Below are 22,374 nucleotides of genomic sequence, written 5' to 3'. Positions count from 1 at the left end.
ACAAAAGAACAAGGAAAAATGCTACTTCAGATGATGCAAAACAATTGAAAATATATGAGCCAAGAAATGTATTCATTTAGATAATTGTTTAAAAAAATTTCAAGTCTATTATTTTTTAAAAAGCTGAGTGACAGAAATGGTATTTAATTTGCTTTGCTGTCATTTCCATTAGGTAATTTTTCTTAACCAGCATATACTTAATATTTTAAAACCATTGAATTAATTTTTAACAATTTCTCCAGCTATCCCTCCGTGGTCCTTGAAATGTAGCCTTACTTCTAGGTACCCTCAGAAGGTATTTAATGTATTTAATCCTTTGTTCTATTCAATCCTTTGTTCTTATTTACCCACGAGTCTTAGGAAAGGGAAATAAATTTGGAGAAAGAATTTCTCTTTGCATAACCTTGCTCATCAAATATTTTGGTGAGTTTTCCTGGGGATTTTTGTGTGCAGAGAGCTCAGGTTTAGGCAGTCAGGTCAAGTATCACTCAAAGCCTTTCCCAGGTTGTTGTCTACAACTTTCACAATTCCTAAACCTTCCTTTATTGTCAAAAGAGAGAAATAGATGCATCCACAGTGTGATCCTTCTAGTCTCACCCTACCTGTTCAAAACAGGGGAAAAACAGTGCCTTAGAAGTAGCTGTTTTTGATAAGAATTAATAAATCCAGCCAGAAGAGAATAAGAAAAAAAGAGATACTTTTGTCCACAATAATGTAAAAGAAAACATCAAAATCTTGTGTCATTGTGGTCAGGCATTCAACAGATGTGTGGTCCTGGCTTATGTAATTGACCTTATTTTTAAATTCTTATTTTTGTTCTGGTTTTATGTGTAAGCATCAATGATCTTAGTGTAATAGATGTAAACCTATGAAATAATTTAATGATAATCAAACATATTGTCCATTGAAGGATATCCTACATCCTATTCAAAATTGTTTTGTTGAAATAACAATTACTACTACTTAATTTAATGGCTTTTTAATAAAGGTAAACACCTCAGCTAAGAATGAAGATGCTGCAGATACTTTTTTAGCCAGTGAGAAAGGAAGATTTTTGATTCACCTGAGAAGTCTCTGGATCTATGTGTCCCTTGATTGATCAAACAAAAAGTCTAAATGCAGACACATTAAAAACTGTCTTCCTGATAATGTATTTAATTTCCAGGAGAACTAACTGTATACATAATTACTGCATTCTATATAATGAAAAAAAAAGAGAAAACAGAAACTTTTAATCCAATTCTGTCACCACATTTAACAAAGCAAAACTCAGATTTCACACACCACAATACACATACCTTGTAACACAGTTATTGAAGCCAGGTTTGGTTTTTTGGAATTCAGGTTTCTTGAACACATTGCCAAAAATACTGAACATTTTTTCTACTCAGCTGACTTTTCTCTTGTAATCAATACATCACTGGCTTTTCCTCTGCTTCTAAGAGCATTCTCCTTAGCATGTTGCTTATGTATACTTTAATAAGTGTACATAAAAAACACCAGGGATTCAGTTTCCACAGTCCTGGACCTTCACAGCAAACATCTGAAATCTCAAATGAGATATTTTTCCCTTGTGCCATTTTTCTTTGCCTGCAAAAGAAGAAAAATATCCGGAATAGAAGAGATAAAATAACAAACACAAGCAATAAAGTGTAAAGCTGTTTCTGTGTGTCTTCTACCCCTATTTTTTTCACTGCTTCTTATGCAGAACCCTTCCTGCCTCTTGTAGAATTTTTTTTCTGCTAAGCAAAACACTGTGGACCTAATCAAGATCTCATTAACCATTAGAATCTGCTTCCTTCTGTTGTAGTTGAGACAGAGACAGCACAAAGTCACATTCCATTTTCAGAAGGCTTCAAACTGTTTTTATTATGGCCTGCATGCTTTTTACACATTCTTACAAAGCTCATAAGTTTACACTTTACTCATTGGCCACAAAATACAAAGTGCTTATTGGAATAGGCAGCTGAAGTTTCTGTTATTTATCCTCCTTTCTGTCTTGGTTTCTATGTCAAGGACTTTGGTAGGAAATTCTTTCAGGGGTAAACATGGATCCCCTTCTCAACCTTCTCTCTGGCTCACAGAAATTGCTGTAAAATCTCTTCCAGATTACCAAAATAGAACAGACACCCTTGCCTTCTCCCCAAGCAATAATGGTTCTCCTCTCTAAACAAAAGCAAGTTTTCACTAAATGTGTTTTCTTCTCTGACTCCAGGAGTGTGCTCACCTCTAAAACTGAGAAATCTGGTTCAGGTGAGGGCCCAGCCTCTATGGAACGCTGCTCTGGGGGGCAGCAATCACCCCAGGAAGGGAAAAACATCTCACAACTCCTGTTTGGGTATCTCACACACCCTAGGACTTGGCTGTTTTTCAAAAAGCAAATTTGCATTCTTCTCAGCACAGGAGTGTCCCATTTAGTTACAGCAAACTATATTAAATTTTCTTTGTTTTGGCACGTGGTTTTAAATAAATCTGCATGAAATAGATGTTTCTGTTCTTGATATAATGGCTTCCCATATTTTGTGACTGACAATTGATCAGTGTCTTCTAAACCCAGACTACCTTACATTTGCATACATTCCTATCAGTTTCTCTTATCTGCAGGCAGAGAGTGAGATTAAGAGAAAGTTTCCCAAAAGCTGAGATTGGACTTTGTTTTACCTTCTTTACTTGTGGGTGGTGACTTATTTACAGTACTTTAAAAGTACTTGAATTTGTGAAAGTGTTTATTAGGAAAACTTCCAGAAATAAGCTTAGATGCAAGAGGGAACTTGCATTCTCAAAAGGTTTGTGTTTGTGTAACACTTTTCTGTGTTCTCTCCTTTCCTAAGGAACCTCTGTGGAATAGGTTATGAATTATTTGTTTCAGGTTATCTAACAATATTATTATTAGTGTACATAAACCCCATAATAATTGGATTATGATCCTCTTCCCAGTGTATTTGAAGGATTTTCCTAAAATTATTTCAAAACAATCACTTCAGATCAGTGCTTTAAAACCAGTCAATGTGTGTAGCCATATCACTGCATTAAAGAAACTTCAAACCTTGCAAAATTTCAATTAAAAACTCATGAAGGAGTTGTGGAGCTGAGACAGAGGCCAAGTGACAATGCAGCTGTACCATGTGAATATTCACACTATACCTTCTCTAATGCCATATTAGAAACATTTTCTTCTTCAGAGGATGGTTCCTTTTATCCTACACCAGGAATCTAAGAATGTTACAATTACCCATTCTTTTCTGCTGCCTATTTCTCTCAAGGGATAGTAACAAAATTTTGGATTAAATGAATCACAAATAGCTGATTTTCACATGCATTTACAGTGTTTTCTGGACTTTATTCCATCTAGAGCAAACAAATTTGGGCTTTATTTTCCAGCATTTCCAAACACCTTTAAAAACAGCAGTCATTCAGTTGGAGACTTTTAAGAAAAGGTGACAGCATTGATTCTTAGGAGGAAAACAAGCAAAAAAATCCCAAACCCACGCATCTCGAGTCAAAACCATAGTATATACATAAATATACCAAGGTTTAGTTCAATAAATATGAGTGGTGGTTGCATGGATTAAGGTTTGGACCTCCTGACTTCATCTCCTCAGCGCTGCCGTTGATCTTCATGAGCAAAGCCCCTTCAGTTGGTTTCTTTGGTGCCTCTTCTGCAAGTAAAAGTCCTCCTCATGGCAACCCTGATCTCTTTGTTTCTAAGGCAGTAGATGAGAGGATTCAGAAGCGGCACAACCACCGTGTACAGGAGTGACACCAGCTTGTTGGCACGATGGGTGTACATGAGCCTGGGGTGGGCGTAGGTGAAAAGAGTGGTGGAGTAGAACAAAACAGAGCAGTCATTCAGCTGGAGACTTTTAAGAAAAGGTGACAGCATTGATTCTTAGGAGGAAAACAAGCAAAAAAAACCCCAAACCCACGCATCTCGAGTCAAAACCATAGTATATACATAAATATACCAAGGTTTAGTTCAATAAATATGAGTGGTGGTTGCATGGATTGAGGTTTGGACCTCCTGACTTCGTCTCCTCAGCGCTGCCGTTGATCTTCATGAGCAAAGCCCCTTCATGTGATTTCTTTGGTGCCTCTTCTGCAAGTAAAAGTCTTCCTCATGGCAACCCTGACCTCTTTGTTTCTAAGGCAGTAGATGAGAGGATTCAGAAGCGGCACAACCACCGTGTACAGGAGTGACACCAGCTTGTTGGCACGATGGGTGTACATGAGCCTGGGGTGGGCGAAGGTGAAAAGAGTGGTGGAGTAGAACAAAGCAGAGCAGTCATTCAGCTGGAGACTTTTAAGAAAAGGTGACAGCATTGATTCTTAGGAGGAAAACAAGCAAAAAAACCCCAAACCCACACATCTCGTCAAAACCACAGTATATACATATATATATATATCAAGGTTTAGTTCAATAAATATGGGTGGTGGTTGCATGGATTAAGGTTTGGACCTCCTGACTTCATCTCCTCAGCGCTGCCCTTGATCTTCATGAGCAAAGCCCCTTCATGTGATTTCTTTGGTGCCTCTTCTGCAAGTAAAAGTCCTCCTCATGGCAACCCTGACCTCTTTGTTTCTAAGGCAGTAGATGAGAGGATTCAGAAGCGGCACAACCACCGTGTACAGGAGTGACACCAGCTTGTTGGCACGATAGGTGTACATGAGCCTGGGGTGGGCGTAGGTGAAAAGAGTGGTGGAGTAGAACAAAACCACCACGGTCAGGTGGGAGCTGCAGGTGGAAAAAGCCTTCTGCCTCCCCTGGGAAGAAGGAATCTTCAGCACAGTGAAGAGGATGCAGATGTAGGAGGCCACCACAGCGCACAGAGGCAGCATGATGACCAGCAGGGCCAAGGTGAAGTCCACGAGCTCGGCCGAAGAGGAATCGCTGCAGGAGATGTTCAGGAGGGGGGAAATGTCGCAGAAATAATGATTGATTTTGTCCACGTCGCAGAAGGAGAGGCTGGCTATAAAGCCCAGCTTGATGGAAGAGGTGGCCAAGCCACACACCCAGCAGGCAGCCACCAGCTGAGCACAGAGCTTGTGGCTCATGATCAGGGGGTACCTGAGGGGTTTGCAGATGGCCACGAAGCGGTCGAAGGCCATCACGGCCAGCAGGACGTACTCGGTGCAAACAAAAGTCACAAAGAAATGCAGCTGTGCCATGCAGCCCTGGAATGAAATCCTTTTGTCATGGCACAGGACATCTCTGATCATCTTTGGCTCAATGGCAGAGACATACCAGATCTCTAAAAAGGACAGATTCCCTAGGAAGAAATACATGGGTTTTTGCAGGCTGTGGTTGTTTTGGATGATGAGAATGATGAGGAAGTTTTCCAACACAGTTAATAAATAAGCCAGAAGTAAAGCAGAGAAGAGAAGCAGCTGCTGTTCACCAGTGGTGGGAAAACCCAGGAGAAAGAAATACATGACTTTGGTTTCATTCCTCCCACCCATTCTGTAGAAGAAAGATGAACCTTATCCACCTGCAAGAAATTAATGCAATCACACCTAACTACCAGGCTTAAATTCATAGCCATAAGTTACACCACCACTTAAAGACTCTGTAAAAGTTCAGACATTTTTTGCTGGGTTTTTAGAAATTAACTTTGTGAAATTTATCTGCTCAATTCAGATTTTTTTCACTTTAAAAATTAAAACATGCTTTTAAATTTACATTTCATGGAGATAAACATACATTATAAATTGACATTTCATGGAGATAAATATACATCACAAAACTTTGTGGAATTTATCTGCTCAATTCAGATTTTTTTCACTTTAAAAAATTAAAACATGCTTTTAAGTTTACATTTCACGGAGATAAACATACATTACAAGTTGACATTTCATGGAGATAAATATACGTTACAAAACTTTGTGGAATTTATCTGCTCAATTCAGATTTTTTTCACTTTAAAAAATTAAAACATGCTTTTAAGTTTACATTTCACGGAGATAAACATACATTACAAATTGACATTTCATGGAGATAAATATACATTACAAAACTTTGTGGAATTTATCTGCTCAATTCAGATTTTTTTCACTTTAAAAATTAAAACATGCTTTTAAGTTTACATTTCATGGAGATAAATATACATTACAAATTGACATTTCATGGAGATAAATATACATTACAAATCTCACCTTAGACAAATGATGACTGATGCTAATATATTTTCCATCCAGTATAAAGAAGTGACAGGTTATGAGCTTATAGACAGACATTCACAATTTCCAATGCTTTAGTTTCTGCATCTAAACATTTCTAAAGTTATATCATATATATCCCAGGAACTGTAAGAGAAATGTGAAGCACCATAAGGATATATTCATTTTTAAAATAAAAAACCTCTCCAAATACATCTGAAAGAGCCCACTAAAGGTTTCTGTATCTGGCTCTGAGCACACTTACATCTACACAAATCTATTGAGATGGTACACAGAGATCTCAGATACAGCATAAGTACAAGCAAATTCCAATTTTAGGTCTGGGTTGTTTGCAGCTAACTCAGATTAATCCTTCAAAAATAAGAGTGGCTCAGCCTGTGCTGTTAAAAACAAAACTGTTCTCAACCTTCTGTAGTGGGAACCCACTGGTGCTGCAGAATGGGACCAGTAGGGAACAGCTGAATGTGGGCTGAAATGTCAGTGCTGTGATTTATACCAGCACAGAGAAATCAACACTTTATTTACCTGTGGTGTCCCATGAGGTCTGATTCAGAAATTGTGGTAACCTCCCAATGGAAGCAATCACGGAAAGAGGAGGGATGTTATTGTTTCCTCTGTGATTCCATGCAGAGCAGAAGAAACTCGGAAGATTTTTTTTTTTTCCTGAGACACTGAACAATGAAAGAATACCAGCTGGTGTCTGCTGATTTTTATAGGGCAGAGGAAAGCAAAAACATACCCCGAGGCAGGGGATATGGCAGTCTTTTACCAAAAGGTAATCTAGAAAAATATTTTAATGCCCTTATCTAAATCAGTGACCTTAACTGGTAATGGCTTTTGGAGTGAGTGATTTTGGATAAGTGTAGTTTCACCCACACTGGAGTTGTGTTCAGACCCACAAATAGCCAAGTTATGCATTTTCCTAATTTTTTAAAACACTACAAATGTGTTCAAAGCAAAAGGAGGATCAGAGATAACATTTATCTGTCCCCTGATGAGGTCAGCTGCCTCCCAAACAGAGCTGGGAGCTGCTGCAGGATTCTATAGCATGAAAAGTACAAAACCTGATGTGGTCCCCCCTCCATGCTGCAGCTGTTTGTAAAATCTCCCTCCACTTGGTCTCATATTAATTAGATATCTTCCTTAAGCCAGAACCATGACTAAAACTACATTTATTACATTTAAATTACGTTTATTACATTAAATTTCATTAATTAGATTTAAAATTACAATTCTTTTCATGCAGTGAAAATAATGGGACTTTAGCATCTAGGAGAGCTGGAATCACAGAAGTTATTTGGCTGTTGGGGCATAGTTTGATTTATTTTGCAAATATGTAAGAATCTAGTGACATTTGACATACCTTATGGTGTGCTGCTGAATTCTAACTTCTGGCCAAAGCCACATGTGCATGCTCAGGAATGTAAGGGAACCTCATAAAAAAGACAACTTTAAAATAATGTCAGTGCATGGAGAAGGGAGTAGTGTTAGTTCTTACCTCATTTCTGTTAGGCTGGTGAGGATCCAACTACCATGGACCAGTTTTGGGTTCCCTGGTATTTACATAATTTTAATTTATATTATTTATTTATATAATTTTAATTGATATAGTTTTATAATTTATGTATATATATATATATATATATATATATATATATATATATATATATATATATATAATTCAAGGAATAATATATATATATAATTCAAGGAAAATGTGGATTAACTAGAGAGGTGCTTACCAAGGCCTGCTAGGATGTGAAGATATGACTCAGGGTACATGAACCATGAAAAGAAGTTATTGGGTTTGTTAAATATGGGGTATTGGAGGCTGTGACAAGCTATAAAAAGGGATAAAAACAATAATTTTCAATTCAGTAGCTGCTATTTAGGCCTTTAGATGTGAGGTCAGAGTGCTTAAACAGCTTCCCTGAGAGATTTTAGTACCTCTGACATTTTCAGCTCTCAGCTAGACCAAGGCACAGCTGATGTAACAGAGACGTGGGCAGAGTTATGCTATAAAATTATAAATTATAAATATATATTAACATCTGGAGTACTGCATCCAGGAGTGACATGGATCATCTGCAGAGCATCCATTCCCTGGATAGGATTGAACATATTGCTCAATCTGTGGGTACCAGATTCACTTCCCTAAACATCAATTTCTGTTGCAGTTTGTGATGCCACAGAGTTTTCCATTTGACATCCAGATCAAAGAATCATACAAAAACTCAGGTTTGAAAGGCAGAACTTTAATTCCAGAATATTTTAACTCACTCTGCTGTCACAAACATATTTCAGAGTTTCAGGGACTTGTCAGGTCGAGCTTTGCAAAGCTCAAAGGACAGAGATTTCTTGACCTATTTGGGACTGTGTTGTGGTGCTTCATCACTCTATCTTATCTGAATTTAATTTTGTTGGAACAAGTTCCTGTTGCTTTTGTCTTTTCAGGCATGCCCACTTAAGAATTGCCTCTATCTCCTCTGTAATCCTCTTCAGGTGGTGGCAGACTGCAGCTAAACACCTCCTCAACATTCTCTTTTCTTAAAAAACTGCTCCCATCTGTCTCCCTCTGTGTGCTCCCACCCTTCTGTCATTTGGTAACTCTCTGCTGGAATTTCCATTTTTGTCTTTCTTCTAGTGGGAAGTTTCAGACTGATCACAGTAATGTTGATGTAGTCCTGGGTAACAAACAGAGCCCAGGATCATTTACCATCAGGCTGATGATGCAAGATTTTGTGTCTGTGTGTTAAATTACCTTAAAGTTCTTCCTGACCCTCTCCTTTGAATGTTCCTTTCTGCAAGATCTGTGTTTAGGCAACTGATTCTTCTCTTAGTGCTTCTATCTCCTTATGTGATGTTGAAGGACCACCGGAAAAATTTAAAAATCAGGAGGCTCATTTAGCACTAAAAATGGAAATTAAACTGTGCAAATTAACCCTCTTGCCCAAAAGTAAAGGTTTGTTTTCTGAATCTGAGCTACTTCCCAAAGTTATATTTGAAGTTAATGAAGAAGAAACTTCTCAGTGGAGTTTCATGGTCTCCTATCACAGCTATCTAAAATGACTGAAGTTCCCATCCTCATTCCTGTGAAGAAAGCTGACATAACTATTTATTTGGTGCCTCAAGTTCTTGAATCCTAGTTTCATGTTAAGTTGAATCAGGGTGAGAATGCAATTTTGTTCTTTGATGCATACCAAAAAAATACATTCAGAGAAGACAATTATTTTTATTGCCTTTTCCATTCCTCGGGAATGATGTGTGATGTGTTCAGTTAGAAAAACCTTTTACATTTGCATAGATTCAGAGATTTTAGCTGAACATGCAGATTGACTCCAATAACCAATAACTGGAGAACCCCAATAACCCTTTCTGTCAAAGTAAAAATCTTATTAGGTTTTCATAGGATTCCGACACATTCAGTTGGAAGATCATCTCCCAAGAATTCATTAGTGATCAGAGGCAGAAACTCTGGAGAGAGCAGTCCTGCTACACAAGACCTTCAGCAAAGAGTCCTTCACCTCCTGGTTCCTCAGGCAGTAAATGCATGGGTTTAGCATCGGGGTGACAATGGTGTAAATGATGGAAACCAGCTTGTTGAGATCCCTGGATTCTGCACGCCTGGGCCGAGCATACATGAACAGGGTGGCTGAGAAGAAAATGATGACCACAGCCAGGTGAGAAGCACATGTGGAGAAGGCTTTCTTCCTGTTCTGAGCCTTGGGGATGAGCCAAACAGTCCTGATTATGCAGGTGTAAGAAACAATGATGACAGAGAGGGGCATCAACAAAGTGAACAAGGCCGAGATGAAATCCACCATCTCAGCAAGGCGCCGCTGGGAGCACGAGAGGTTGAGCAGCGGGCTGATGTCACAGAAGAAGTGGTTGATGACCCCGGGCCCACAGAAGGAGAGCTGGGAAATGAAGGAGACCTTGAGCACAGCTATGAGGAAGCCAAGCAGCCAGGAGGCCGTGGCCAGCTGCAGGCAGGCCCTGCGGCCCATGGCAAGGGCGTAGTGCAGCGGGGCGCAGATGGCCACGTAGCGGTCGTAGGCCATGGCAGCCAGCAGGACACACTCAGTGCACACCAGGGCGATGAAAAAGTACAGCTGGGCCATGCAGCTCGTGAGGGAGACGCTCTTGTTCCTCACCACCAAGGTGAGCAGCAGCTTGGGAACGGTGACTGAGATGTAGCAGGCCTCAAGGAAAGCGAGGTGGCCCAGGAAGAAGTACATGGGCTTGTGGAGCTGGGGGTGGGTGATGATCAAGGTGATGATGACCATGTTCTCGGTGACAGTCAGCAAATACACGGCCAGGAAAATGACAAACAGCACAGCCTGCAGCTCTCTGCTGGTGGGGAATCCCAGGAGGATGAACTCATGGATGTGGGTGTCATTTTCTTGTGCCATGATGACCTTGAAGGCCTGGAATGTTGTGGTGTTCACATTTTCTAAGACATCCCTTTGATCAGCATTTTTCTCCTGAGAAGCTGCAGAGAAAAAGGAGAACAATTATTATTTCATTTGCTTCTCCTGTGTTTTTCCTCATCTGGAATGTGTTTGGAAATTGTTTACTCACAGGTGATTGTTTCATTGGGTTCTGGTGTGAGTTGTTTTCACTCATTGGCCAATCAGTGCCAAACTGTGCCGAGACTCTAAAAAGAATGATGAGTTTTCATTATTATCTTTTTAGCATTTGGTAATATAATATAATATAATATAATATAATATAATATAATATAATATAATATAATATAATATAATATAATATAATATAATATAATATAATATAATATAATATAATATAATATAATATAATATAATATAATATAATATAATATAATATAATATCCTTTTAAAAACATGGAGTCAGATTCATCCCTGCCATGAAAATCCCTGCAAATACAATAGAATGTATGAGGAGCAAAAAGGAAAGAAATAAGGGAACATTTTGTATTATCTCCCCCAAGCATCCTCTTCAGGCCTGACTTTCAAATACACAGTTTAACTAGAGATTCCACACCAGTTATTTAATTGACATTCCTTATTATTTAACCATTCCTCATTATTTAACTTCTGAATTATTTTTGTGGCCTACAGCAGGATTGGTGATTGGAATCTTGGCTCCAAGAAAATATTTAGGCTTCACTGATTTCTTCACAGACCTTATCTTCACTTAAAACACAGTCAGAGGGGAAGAGATAACATTATTAAATGTGTGTTTGATCTTTTGCATTAATTGATAGAATTAATCTTAATTTTTCACAAAAAAATACCTGAAGTTTGATGTTTATGCCTCTTATTTTCACTTCTTAGGGAAGATTTCAAACAACATTTTTTTACATATTCCTGCACATTCCTATCCAACACTCAACTGACTTTCTAGAATGATGTTCACGATTTGTTATTCACAAAATATTTTTCATATAAAACATTAAGAGAAAAAAAATCCATTAATGTTCTGAAGAAAATATTTTTGTGATATCATTATTTATTTGAGTTTCAAAATATTTATTTCAAATTAGATTTTTCTCTTGCATATAGATAATCTGTGTAGAATCAATCTGATTACATAACTTACATATTTCATTGCAAGTACATGACTGCTGCCAAATAATAAAGTGACAGAATACTAAATACAATTTGATTTATAAGAATGGCTTTCACATCTCCCAGCCTTCTATGAGATCTAAGTTGTGGTACAACTTAAATCACCTTAATACTACAGGAAAGGCAGGCAACTCATTTTTCAATGTAGCCAGTAGAAATTCAAGCATAACAAGGAAAAAACCTAGTTTAAGTGATTTAGCAGGCTACAGAATACAAACCATAATTGAAAAGTGCCTGAACCAAAATAATATCAAAAAGAGAAAAGAAAAATTATAGCCTATTCTATTATAGGCTTTAAAGCACCTTAGAATATTGACTAGCACTACCTTAATTTTAAATTACAAGAATTTCAAGTGTCAGAATTGACTGACACTACTTTTAATTTTAAAAGGGTGATTAACTGGAGCATTTCAGGTACCTGCCCTCAACTAACAGATCACTCTCAGGTGACACAGAAAGAGAATTTCCATATTTCAAGAATTAAGCTTTTCAATGTAAAAATAATGGTGAATATTTTTTTAAATTCTAGTCCACTGAAAGTAGAATAAAAATGCCTTTTTTACCACATAAACATGTTCAGAAGCACTGCTATTACATAGAAAACACGGAGAGAGTGTGAGGGAAAGGTTATATTTAACTTATACTCTCAACAAAAGTTGTAAGGTTTTTAAAAGCACATAAAATACAGCAAGAAATTTCCATTCTTCTAGTATTTTCATCTGTTAAATCCAGCTCTGCTTTCCTTTCCAAGCAATCCCTCTCTCTTCTCTTTCACACTTTGAGAAACATGTCCATGTTTCTCTTGAAAAGTGCTCACAGCATCACAGAATCAAAAAACCACAGAATCACAAAATCACAGTATCCCAGAATCACAAAACCACAGAATCACAAAATCACAGAATGCCAAAATCACAAAATCACAGAATCCCAGACTGGTTTGGGTTGGGAGAATTTTAAAGCCCATCCCAACCCACCCCTGCCATGGCAGGGACATTTTCCACTGTCCCAGGCTGCTCCCAGCCCTGTCCAGCCTGGATTTGGGCACTGCCAGGGATCCAGGGGCACCCTCCCCACCGTCCCACAGAAGAATTTCTTTCCAATATCTAATCTAAACTTATTCCTTTTCAGTTCGAAGCCATTCCCCCTTGTCTTGCTCCAATTCTCGATAAAAACTGGGAATGCCATTTCCAGGACACTAACAACTTATGTTGGAATTTTCAGAGCTCAGGTGAGATCAGATGAGAAGAAACAGCTCTAACAAACCTAAAGAAAAATAAATTAAAAGCTTTTTGTCTAACGAGAGATCATATCTATGCTTTTCTCTCTTCTATTAAGCTAAACCTTACCCCTGTGCTGTTCTGTCTCTCTCCAGTGGCTGGAAGCTGCTTTGTTGGTGGCTGCTTTGTTAAAAGCTGTGAGCACAAACAGTTCCTGCAGGCTTTTGTCACTTCAGCTGAGCAGGAGATTTCCCAGGATGCTAAAATATCTCCCAGTACATTATCCTTCAAAGCCCAAGAGAGCTGGGAACAGAATTCGAGGGAATAATTTTCCCTCCTTTTTCTAAACCTCACGGAAAGTGTTGCTCTGCTGCTGTTGCTTGTTTGCTTGTTAATTCTTTTATGTGCTAACTATTGAAGCACTATTCATACTTTTTTGTTTTCCCTTTTCCCAAGTCACTGCTGTCTGTGTGACAAAGCATCAGAGCAGAACTCAGGATATTTCTACTTTGCTGGTGGCTCATGATGGGGAGCTCTGACAAGTAAAATTCTTCACTTATCAGTGCCTTAGTTTCTCCCTACATTAAATTGTGGAAGAGGTTTCACAGTGACTTCTGGGACCCAGAGAGAAGTTTGAGAAGAGGATCCATGTTTACCCCTGAAAGAATTTCCTACCAAGGTCATTTACCAAGAAAGAAAGAAGGATAAATAAGAGAAACTTCAACTGCCTATTCCAATGAGCACTTTGTTTGTCTCTGGTGACCTATGAGTAAACTTATGAGATTTTAAAGAATGTCTCAAAAGCATGCATGCCATAATAAGAACAGTTTGAAGCCTTCTGAAAATGGAGTGTGTTGCTTTTTGTTGTCTCCATCTCAACCATGACATTAAATAATTATTGCACTGGTCTTTAATATTACTTGAGGTTCCACAGAGACAGCAGTACCCAAGGATTAAGTATCAACAATATTTTTAGGTGTGAAAGACACCATTCAGAGGGGAAATCCAACTCACTGCATGTGACTCCAACTTAAAATGAGATACAGCCCAGAGAGAAGACACCCAAACATTCAATACACACCCATATTCAACCAATAAAACCACTTTTCATCCCCTTAATTTGGTCTGGCTCTGTTTTTAGGTAACCCACACAGGTTGCAGTGCCAGGGAATAACTGGCTGCTGCAGGTTTCTTGTTGTTTCCCCATTGCTCAGGTGTCAGCACTGCCACAAAAGGTGAGGATTGGGGTGGAGGTTCCTGCTGGCCCTGAGCCCAGGGCTGACACACACACAGGAGGATCTGGGAGCTGGTACTGGTTCAGCAGGGCTGGGAGCAGCAGAGAGCTGCAGCTGCTGGGGTGTGAGCATTGCCAGGACCACAGGTGAGTGCTGGAACCCTGGAAAATGAGAATTTTGGATTTTCTGCGCTGACAGGCACTGACCTCCAAGAGAACACTGCATTTGACCTGAGGCTGTGGAGAAGCTTCCAAAATGGAATGATAGAACTGGGATTGTGGGTGTAGAGTTTGAATAGAAGTGTGTAATATCACAGGGTGGAAAACTTAGAGTTTAAGGGTTTAGAATATAGTAATACATATAGAGCAAGATGGAGGTTTTAGGGTGGTGGCTGGTCTTTCTTCTCCTCCTTCTTTCTTCTCCTCCTTCTTCTCCTTTCTTTTCTTTTTTCTTCTCCCCCTTCTCCTCCTTCTCTTTCACCTTCTCCCCCTTCTCCTTCTTCTCTTTCACCTTCTCCTCCTTCTTCTTCTTCTTTCTCCTTCTCTCTTCTTCTCTTTCTTCTTCTTCCCCTTCTCCTCCTTCACCTTTTCCTCCTGCTTCTTCTTCTCCTTTTTTTTCTCCTCCTTCCCTTTTCCTCCTTCTCCTTCTTTCTTCTCCTTTCTTCTCTTTCTTCTTCTCCCCCTTCTCCTCCTTCACCTTCTCCCCCTTCACCTTCTCCCCCTTTCTCCTTCTCTCTTCTTCTCTTTCTTCTTCTCCCCCTTCTCCTCCTTCACCTTCTCCCCCTTCACCTTCTCCCCCTTTCTCCTTCTCTCTTCTTCTCTTTCTTCTTCTTCCCCTTCTCCTCCTTCACCTTCTCCTCCTTCTGATTCTTCTCCTTTTTTTTCTCCTCCTTCCCTTTTTCTCCTTCTCCTTCTTTCTCCTTCTTTCTCCTCCTTTCTTCTCTTTCTTCTTCTCCCCCTTCTGCTCCTTCACCTTCTCCTCCTTCTCCTTCTCCTCCTTCACCTTCTCCCCTTTCTCCCTTTCCTCCTTCACCTTCTTCTCCTTCTTCTTCTCCTCCTCCTTTTTCTCCTCCTTCCCTTTTCGTCCTCGTCCTCCTCCTCCTCCTTCTCCTCCTTCTCCTTCACCTTCTTCTCCATGGGTTTGGGTGGTTTTGTGTAATTGGATAAAAAAAAATCCACATTGTGGGCCACGGGTGATTGGTTATTGGGTTAAAAGCAAAAATAGTTGAGGTGTCATTTCGTAATTGGATAAGTTCTTTTCCCCTAAAAGACCTTGTAGAGAGAGAGACGGGGCCATTTCGTAGCTTGCTTGTGAAATGCTGTAGAATTCATAGCTTGTAAAATTGTGATATAGATAAGAAATTAGGCTGAGAAAGGGGTGACAGCAGGAGATGCTGAAATCAGAGGATGGTCAATATTGACAAACAGAAAGCCCCAGAGACTTTTCAGAAGGCTGGGACAAAGGAAGATGTGGCTGAACCCCAGCTGTGAACAGCCCCAGAATGGATGGAGAAGCTGAGCCAGAGAAAAGGACTGTGACTTTCAAATTAGAAAAAAAGAGAACTGAGCAGTGAGGGGCAGAGCAGGAAAACCAAGGCAGCAAGGTCAAAAAGGAGAGCTAGACAAAAATAAATAAAATTAAATTAAAAAATAAAATAAAATAACAAAATATAATAGAAAAACAACAGAAAAAGGTGGAGACAGAGGGAAAGGAAGAAAGAAAGACAAAGATCAGAGAGGGCACTGGCTGGGGAAAACAATAAAACCTGATTCAGAGAAAATCTGATATGAGAATTATTGCTTTGAACAATTAAAAATTGTTTACTATACTATTGTAAAATGAGAGCTCAGTGTGTAAAGATGTAGTATGTATTATAAATACCTAGGTGTCAAACTTTCTATCTAGAAAAACTAATTTTTCTCTGTATTATGTCCAAACTTGCAGTGCAAAACAAAATACTTATTCAGTATTTCATAACCAGTATTTGCTGCCTTTTTGTTTTTGTGTTTGTTTTGGGTTTTTTCCCCACTTTGCTGTCAATCCAGAGTTCACAATCTTTTTTTTTTTGCAGCACTAAGGAGATGGGAATGACAAAATTGCATGGCCTGGCTATTCTAGTGACAGCAGGGATCACTGGTGCAATCTGGTGGGTGTTTAACCTTTGATAATTATTCTCAACAAGAATTTCTTTCTACTGCCCAGACTCAGACAGGTTTCTTCTAACAAATGCAGGTACAATGTAAGCTTTGAATTTACACAAATTCAAAATCCCCTTTTACATTCAAAAGATGAAAATAAGCAAGGTGTGGACACTTTTAACATTTTCTGTGAAATTCTAAAAGTCTGATTAATAATCTCTGTGTATTCCTGTGAGTACAAATGTGTGTTTTCATGTTTACATCCCGCACTTCTGTGCTCCAGACCAGCACAAGGATGCTGGAATTCTGTGGACTGGGTTTAGCTGTGCTTGATTCAGCTGAATTTATTTATCATGGTTTGTTTGAGTCTCCCTTGGTTGTTAAGTTTGCTGCAAGGATCTTCTAGTTGTTTACCTAGACTGCCCATTCTGAAAGTAGTTTTTCTTCTTCTAAAATAAGGAACAGAAGGTATGCATGAGCAACCCCTCACCTGTACTTCAAATATTATCAAGAAATAATATAAAGAAAAAAAAAATACATATACATATAAAATATATATATTGTATATAAAAATATACATTATATATATATATAATATTGAGAATATTTCAAGTATTCTTCAATCTAAAAAAGTTGTTTTGAGGTGGCTGGTTTCATGCCAATATTCAAATCTCAGCCTTGATTGATTTGACTACAAACTCTCAAAAATTCACTTCTTTTCAAACCAGGACAGGTTTGTATTCAGTGTTCTGGAGCCTGAAATCAGAGCAGGTGGGGTTAATTCAGAGTTGGCTGGAACAATATTGAAGATCTGTTCCAGTTGTAGGAATCAGGACAAATTTTCAGCCATTCTTTCTCTGCAGCAGAGCATCAAATGCTCAAATGTGAGCACAAATGCTCACATTTTTGTTTAAATTTACACTCAGATCCCACAGAACGGCCAGAGCAAAGGGATGCTGTGAACATCTGGATTCAAGAGGCAGCTGCAGAGGAGTTCTGGCATCAGCTGAGACCAAACTCTGCTCAAAGCACACACATTGCCTTTGGTGCAAACAGTCTGGGGCAAATTAAATGACTCACAGATCCTCAGAGCTGATTGATCTTCAGATAACTTTAGGCTAAACTCCTGTGTGAAAAACACCAATCACTTTTTAATAAAATTTTAAAAATTTAATAGTAATAAAATGGTTATAAAAATAGTAATATAATTAGAGTAATAAAAATTTGGACAATTTGGATTTAGGACAATGCAAAACAATAAAAACAAAGAGTTATGGACAGTCCAGGTACCTTTTCTGGGCAAAATAAGTCTGAAAAAGGGCCCACGTTAACAGAGGATTAACCCTTAAAAGCAACAGCCTGTTGCATATTCATACACCTCATCCATGATGCATAAATTCCATTCAAACACAGGATTCTGTCTGGTCAGTGTCAACTTTTTCCTCTGAATCCTAACAGCTTCTTCAGGGCTGAGCAAGGCAGGAAGAAGTTCATTTCTTCTGATAAGGGAGCAATAAATTTTCTTTCTCTGAAAGATTCAGGGGTCCTGTGGCTGCTGAGTTCTCTCTTTAAAAAGTCTCTTACATAGCACAGTTTCTATTTTAACATTATGTTATAACCTAAAACTCTATTTAACACACTACTTAAGGAAATTAATACAGCATCACTTTCTGACATAACACATATAATATTCATTTTAATATTTGCCAAAGCCAATAATAAAATAGGCATTTTTCGCATCCTGTCTTGAAACAGCTGAGATTTGCAAACCCTCATCACCATACTGACCCCACAAATGTTCTGTTAGATTTGTTTTATAGTTTTAGTCACAATGGAAGTGGGTGAGAGGTTGATTTTGGTTTTATCATTGACTCATTGCCTTCTTATCCTGTCCAAGGTACCACTACCCTTTCTCCCCAGCCAGAGCTCAGGAACACAAAGCCTCCCCTGGAGACGATTCAGTCCTGTAAGTTCATTCTGCAAAATGAAAAAGTAATAAAAGAGGTATGGACATACAGGAGAGCGTCACGGACACATTTTATGAAAAATCCTTCTGTTAGGATGTTTTCTCCTGACAAGCTGAGAGGCCTCAGAAATGAAATGTGAACAATGATTATCTGCTGCTGTGGGATGCAACAGGTGCATCTGTGATTGGTCTCATGTGGTTGTTTTTAATTAATGGCCAATCACAGTCAGCTGGCTCAGACTCTTTGGTCAGTCACAAGATATTATTATGATTCCATTTCTTTCCTTTCAAGCCTTCTGACTAAATCCTTCCTTCTATTCATTTAGTATCATTCTAATATATAATTTTCTTTTAATATAATATATATAATAAAATAATAAATCAAGCCTTCTGAAACATGGAGTCAAGATTCTCATCTCTTCCCTCATCCTGGTACCCCTGCAAACACCACCACAGGAAAGAGTTTACCAAAGGATCAGTCCAGGCCATGAGGACAACACTCACCTAAAAGACTCCTTTTTAGGCACCAGATCCATGCCCTGAAAGTGCAAATTTCCATTTTGATATGAGCCACCCTGCAGGGTCACATTGTATATGAACTCATATAAATAATAAAATAGTGTTTGTGGTGGAGTCTGGATGCTCACTGACATTGAACCACACAAAGATCTCTTGTGGCACTCATCTCTCATAAAAAAAAAAAAAAATCTGAAACTTCTGTGCCACAATTCATTTATGTACCCTTTAATTCTCCCTGTATAATATTTCCAATATTTTTTTATTTTCATTTGCAGAAAAATAGGTGAAACATCTCTGATGCTTCCATGGTAAGTGCACCTGCTCTGGCACAATGGAATATCATGACCATGAAATCCCATTGATGTCAGAAACACAGAGTGGTACTGACAGGATAGCCGAGAGCCAGACTGAATGAAATAGAAGAAAATCAACTCTTCCATAAACCATTAAAAATGCATAGATGAAGAATCTGTAATTTGTTACTTTCAGAAAGGAAACCAAGTAATGATGATGAAAGTTGAAAATATTTTGGTTTAATTTTATCTTAATTCAGTTTTTTGCATCCTCTGTCACAACTCAGAAGCTAAAAAATCAAACTACTATTTTTTGTGATGGCAGTCACCATCATACCTGATGTGTAAACACCTATGGAATTAACATTTTTGGTCACTGGGATAAATTATTTTCTGGAATTGCCTATTCAGAAATCTGTGCTGTGATTTCAAAGTGAGACTGGAATGATTAATTCAGTGTTACATCTGTGTTTGTTTTGATGAATTTCCTGGGCCATCTCAAGCCTGCCTTCATTCCCAACCCCTTGCAGGAGGAGGGATGTGCTGGTGCTGACACCATGGCTGGCTCCAATTGTCTGGGAAGGCACGTTCAGCAGAGACATCCTGGATGCTCAATATCTGCAGAAGAACCTGGTCACTGGAGTGGCCACTTTTGCTGTCGAAAAGTACTGGTTTGTCCTTTATTTCTTGTCAAATAGTTAAACCTCTCTGCAGTACTGCTGGTGGAGCATGATTGTATCTGCAAGGGGTGAAGGAAGGAATGATGAATCTGACTACAGGTTCTCAGAAGGCTAATTTATTATTAATTTTATTTTATTTTATATACTTTTACTATCATATATAATTATTAATTTTATATGTAATTATTATATATTATATTAAAAATACTATACTATACCAAAGGATACAGAAAGGATACTTACTGAATGCTAAAAAGATAGTAATGAAAATTATATATATTCTATATATAAATTATACATATATGATTATATATATTATTATATATATATAATTACATATACTATGTATATATTATATAAAAATAACAATATATAATTTATATAAAAATAATAATATATAATATTATATAAAATTATATATAAAATTAATTATATGTATAATTAATTTTTATATATTATATTATAAATACTATACTATACTAAAGGATACAGAAAGGATACTTACTGAATGCTAAAAAAAATAATAATGAAAACTCCTGACTCTTTCCAGAGTCTCCACAGAGCTTGGCCCCAACTGGCCAAAGAGTGAAAACATCTCACAGCAGAGTAATATTTTCCTCTTTGAGCCAGGTCTCATAAGCTCTTGGAGATTTATATCACACCCAAGATAGCTCAGCTAGCTTAGAAGGCATAAAATCAGCAGGATGGCTTCTGTGGTAGTGTTGGAAACAAAAAGGTATAATAAAAGGCAAAATAACAGAACTCTTTGCAGAGAAAAACCCAGCAGCTGTGTTAAATAAAGGACACTAACATCATAAAAAGGAGCAATAGATAGAAAAAGAGAAAGAAAATGAATTTGAAAAGCTGTCACTCCTCAGCAGAAGGAGCCTCTCCATTCTCTTCCTTTCCATGTCTCTTAGCTATGTCCAGTTCATAGAAGGGTTCATGAGCTCTGCCAACAAATACTTCCTTGCTGGGCACCCCGTGAACTTCTACCTGTTCACAGACTGTCCCGAGAAGGTCTCCCACCTTCAGATGGCCCCTGAGAACCACCTGTTTGTCATCCCTGTCCAGCATGACCCCAGGTGGCAGGACATCTCCAGGAGCCGCATGGACATCCTCAGCTCCTACATCCAGAGGCAGTTCCAGCACGAGGTGGATTATCTGTACTCCGTAGATATCAATGTCCAGCTCCTGGCACATATTGGTGTGGAGATCATCGATGCCTTGGTGGCCACCATCAGCTCCTGGCAGGTCACCCCACAGCAGGAGGACAAAGCCGCTGAGAAACACTCTGAGTCACAACCTGCCATCCCTGAGGGACAAGGGGACTTCCACTACACTGCCAGCTTCTATGGGGGCAGCGTGGCTGAGGTGTACAAGCTGACCAGAGCCTGCTCTGCAGGGCTGCTGCAGGACAGAGAAAATGGCATTGAGGGTCCCTGGCACCACGAGAGCCACCTCAACAAGTACCTCCTGCAGCACAAACCCACCAGGCTGCTGTCCCCAGAGTACTACTGGGACACAGAGCTGAGCTCCAGCAGCATCCTGGTGAAGAGGATGTGCCCTGTGCACCAGCACAGCCAGAGGCAAGCTCCTCAAACAAAGAGTGTGAGGCCTTTCTTCTTCTCTGTCTGAAGTTTCCCTCATCTGCTGTTGGGAAGGATGAAAGTTTGACAAGGAAAGTCTCACAGATGCTTAGCAGAAAGATTTTTAACTGTAGAGTCTGATGAAGGAATAGAGATGGAAGCAAGTTTTGGTATAGAAGAAAAGAATTGCTGAGCCAGTCTTACTGGATAACCAAGGAGGCAAAGGGTGTGTTAGTTAGAAGGGTTTTTTATGGCTTAGAGCAAAGGATAAACCCACCTCAAACAAGAAAATGTTTTTACCAAGCACAAAGATAGACAGGCAAACAAGGCAGCGAAGTTGCAAGTAGAAAAAAGGTCTCAGAATTTTCCACTGCAAGAAAACTGAAAAACAACTTCCAGCTTAAACTGTAATGTACTGACTTTGAGTGATTGGAGAACAGTAACATGAATATGGTAATTACAGTAGTTATGATAGGCTAGAGATAAAAGTTAAGGTATAGATTGGTTCTACTGTATGAAGATGCTCAGCAAAGAAAAGTATAGAACGCAATGTAACTAAAAGAAAAATATATAATGCATTGTAACCAAAAGAAAAATATAGAATGCATTGTAACCAAAGGAAAAGTATAGAATGCATTGGAACCTAAACTAAGGGTCTCTGGAGCTGACAGCTGTAGGCACAGCTCTGTTGCCCATGACCCTGGAGTGCTGTAACCTCTTGGATGGAATAAACTGCATTTTGAATACAATAGACTGCATTTTGGGTACAATAAACTGCATTTTGAATACAATAGACTGCATTTTGGATACAATAAACTGTATTTTGAAGAGCCACCTGGAGTCCCACATCCCTCATTTCAGCTCTTAAAATCTGCCTCATGATCATCATGAAAGGGACACAGATTGGGGACCACCAAAGAAAAAGGATCCTTGTGTGAAATTCTGGCCCTG

General features: G+C 38.7%; 3 protein-coding genes across 3 annotated transcripts; 1 reads left to right on the top strand and 2 right to left on the bottom strand.

Moving 5' to 3' along the window:
* Window positions 1-4,509: 4,509 nt before the first annotated feature.
* On the bottom strand, window positions 4,510-5,457 carry LOC132084036 (olfactory receptor 6Y1-like). The gene has a single exon (XM_059489033.1). The coding sequence runs from the start codon at window positions 5,455-5,457 to the stop codon at window positions 4,510-4,512; it is 948 nt and encodes a 315-aa protein (XP_059345016.1).
* A 4,169-nt stretch (window positions 5,458-9,626) lies between these two features.
* LOC132084035 (olfactory receptor 6B1-like) lies at window positions 9,627-10,586 on the bottom strand. The gene has a single exon (XM_059489032.1). The coding sequence runs from the start codon at window positions 10,584-10,586 to the stop codon at window positions 9,627-9,629; it is 960 nt and encodes a 319-aa protein (XP_059345015.1).
* A 5,733-nt stretch (window positions 10,587-16,319) lies between these two features.
* Window positions 16,320-21,472, top strand: LOC132084034 (histo-blood group ABO system transferase 2-like). Its single transcript, XM_059489031.1, has 5 exons — window positions 16,320-16,384; window positions 18,274-18,342; window positions 19,137-19,169; window positions 19,685-19,819; window positions 20,755-21,472. Exons 1-5 carry the CDS (start codon window positions 16,320-16,322, stop codon window positions 21,470-21,472), a joined length of 1,020 nt encoding a protein of 339 aa, XP_059345014.1.
* The last annotated feature ends 902 nt before the right edge of the window (window positions 21,473-22,374 follow it).

This window comes from Ammospiza nelsoni, chromosome 26, assembly GCF_027579445.1.
Source record: "Ammospiza nelsoni isolate bAmmNel1 chromosome 26, bAmmNel1.pri, whole genome shotgun sequence".
NCBI classification, from domain to species: domain Eukaryota; kingdom Metazoa; phylum Chordata; class Aves; order Passeriformes; family Passerellidae; genus Ammospiza; species Ammospiza nelsoni.
The sequence above is the reverse complement of the archived record's forward strand: the minus strand, read 5'-3'. Positions and strand labels throughout refer to the sequence as shown.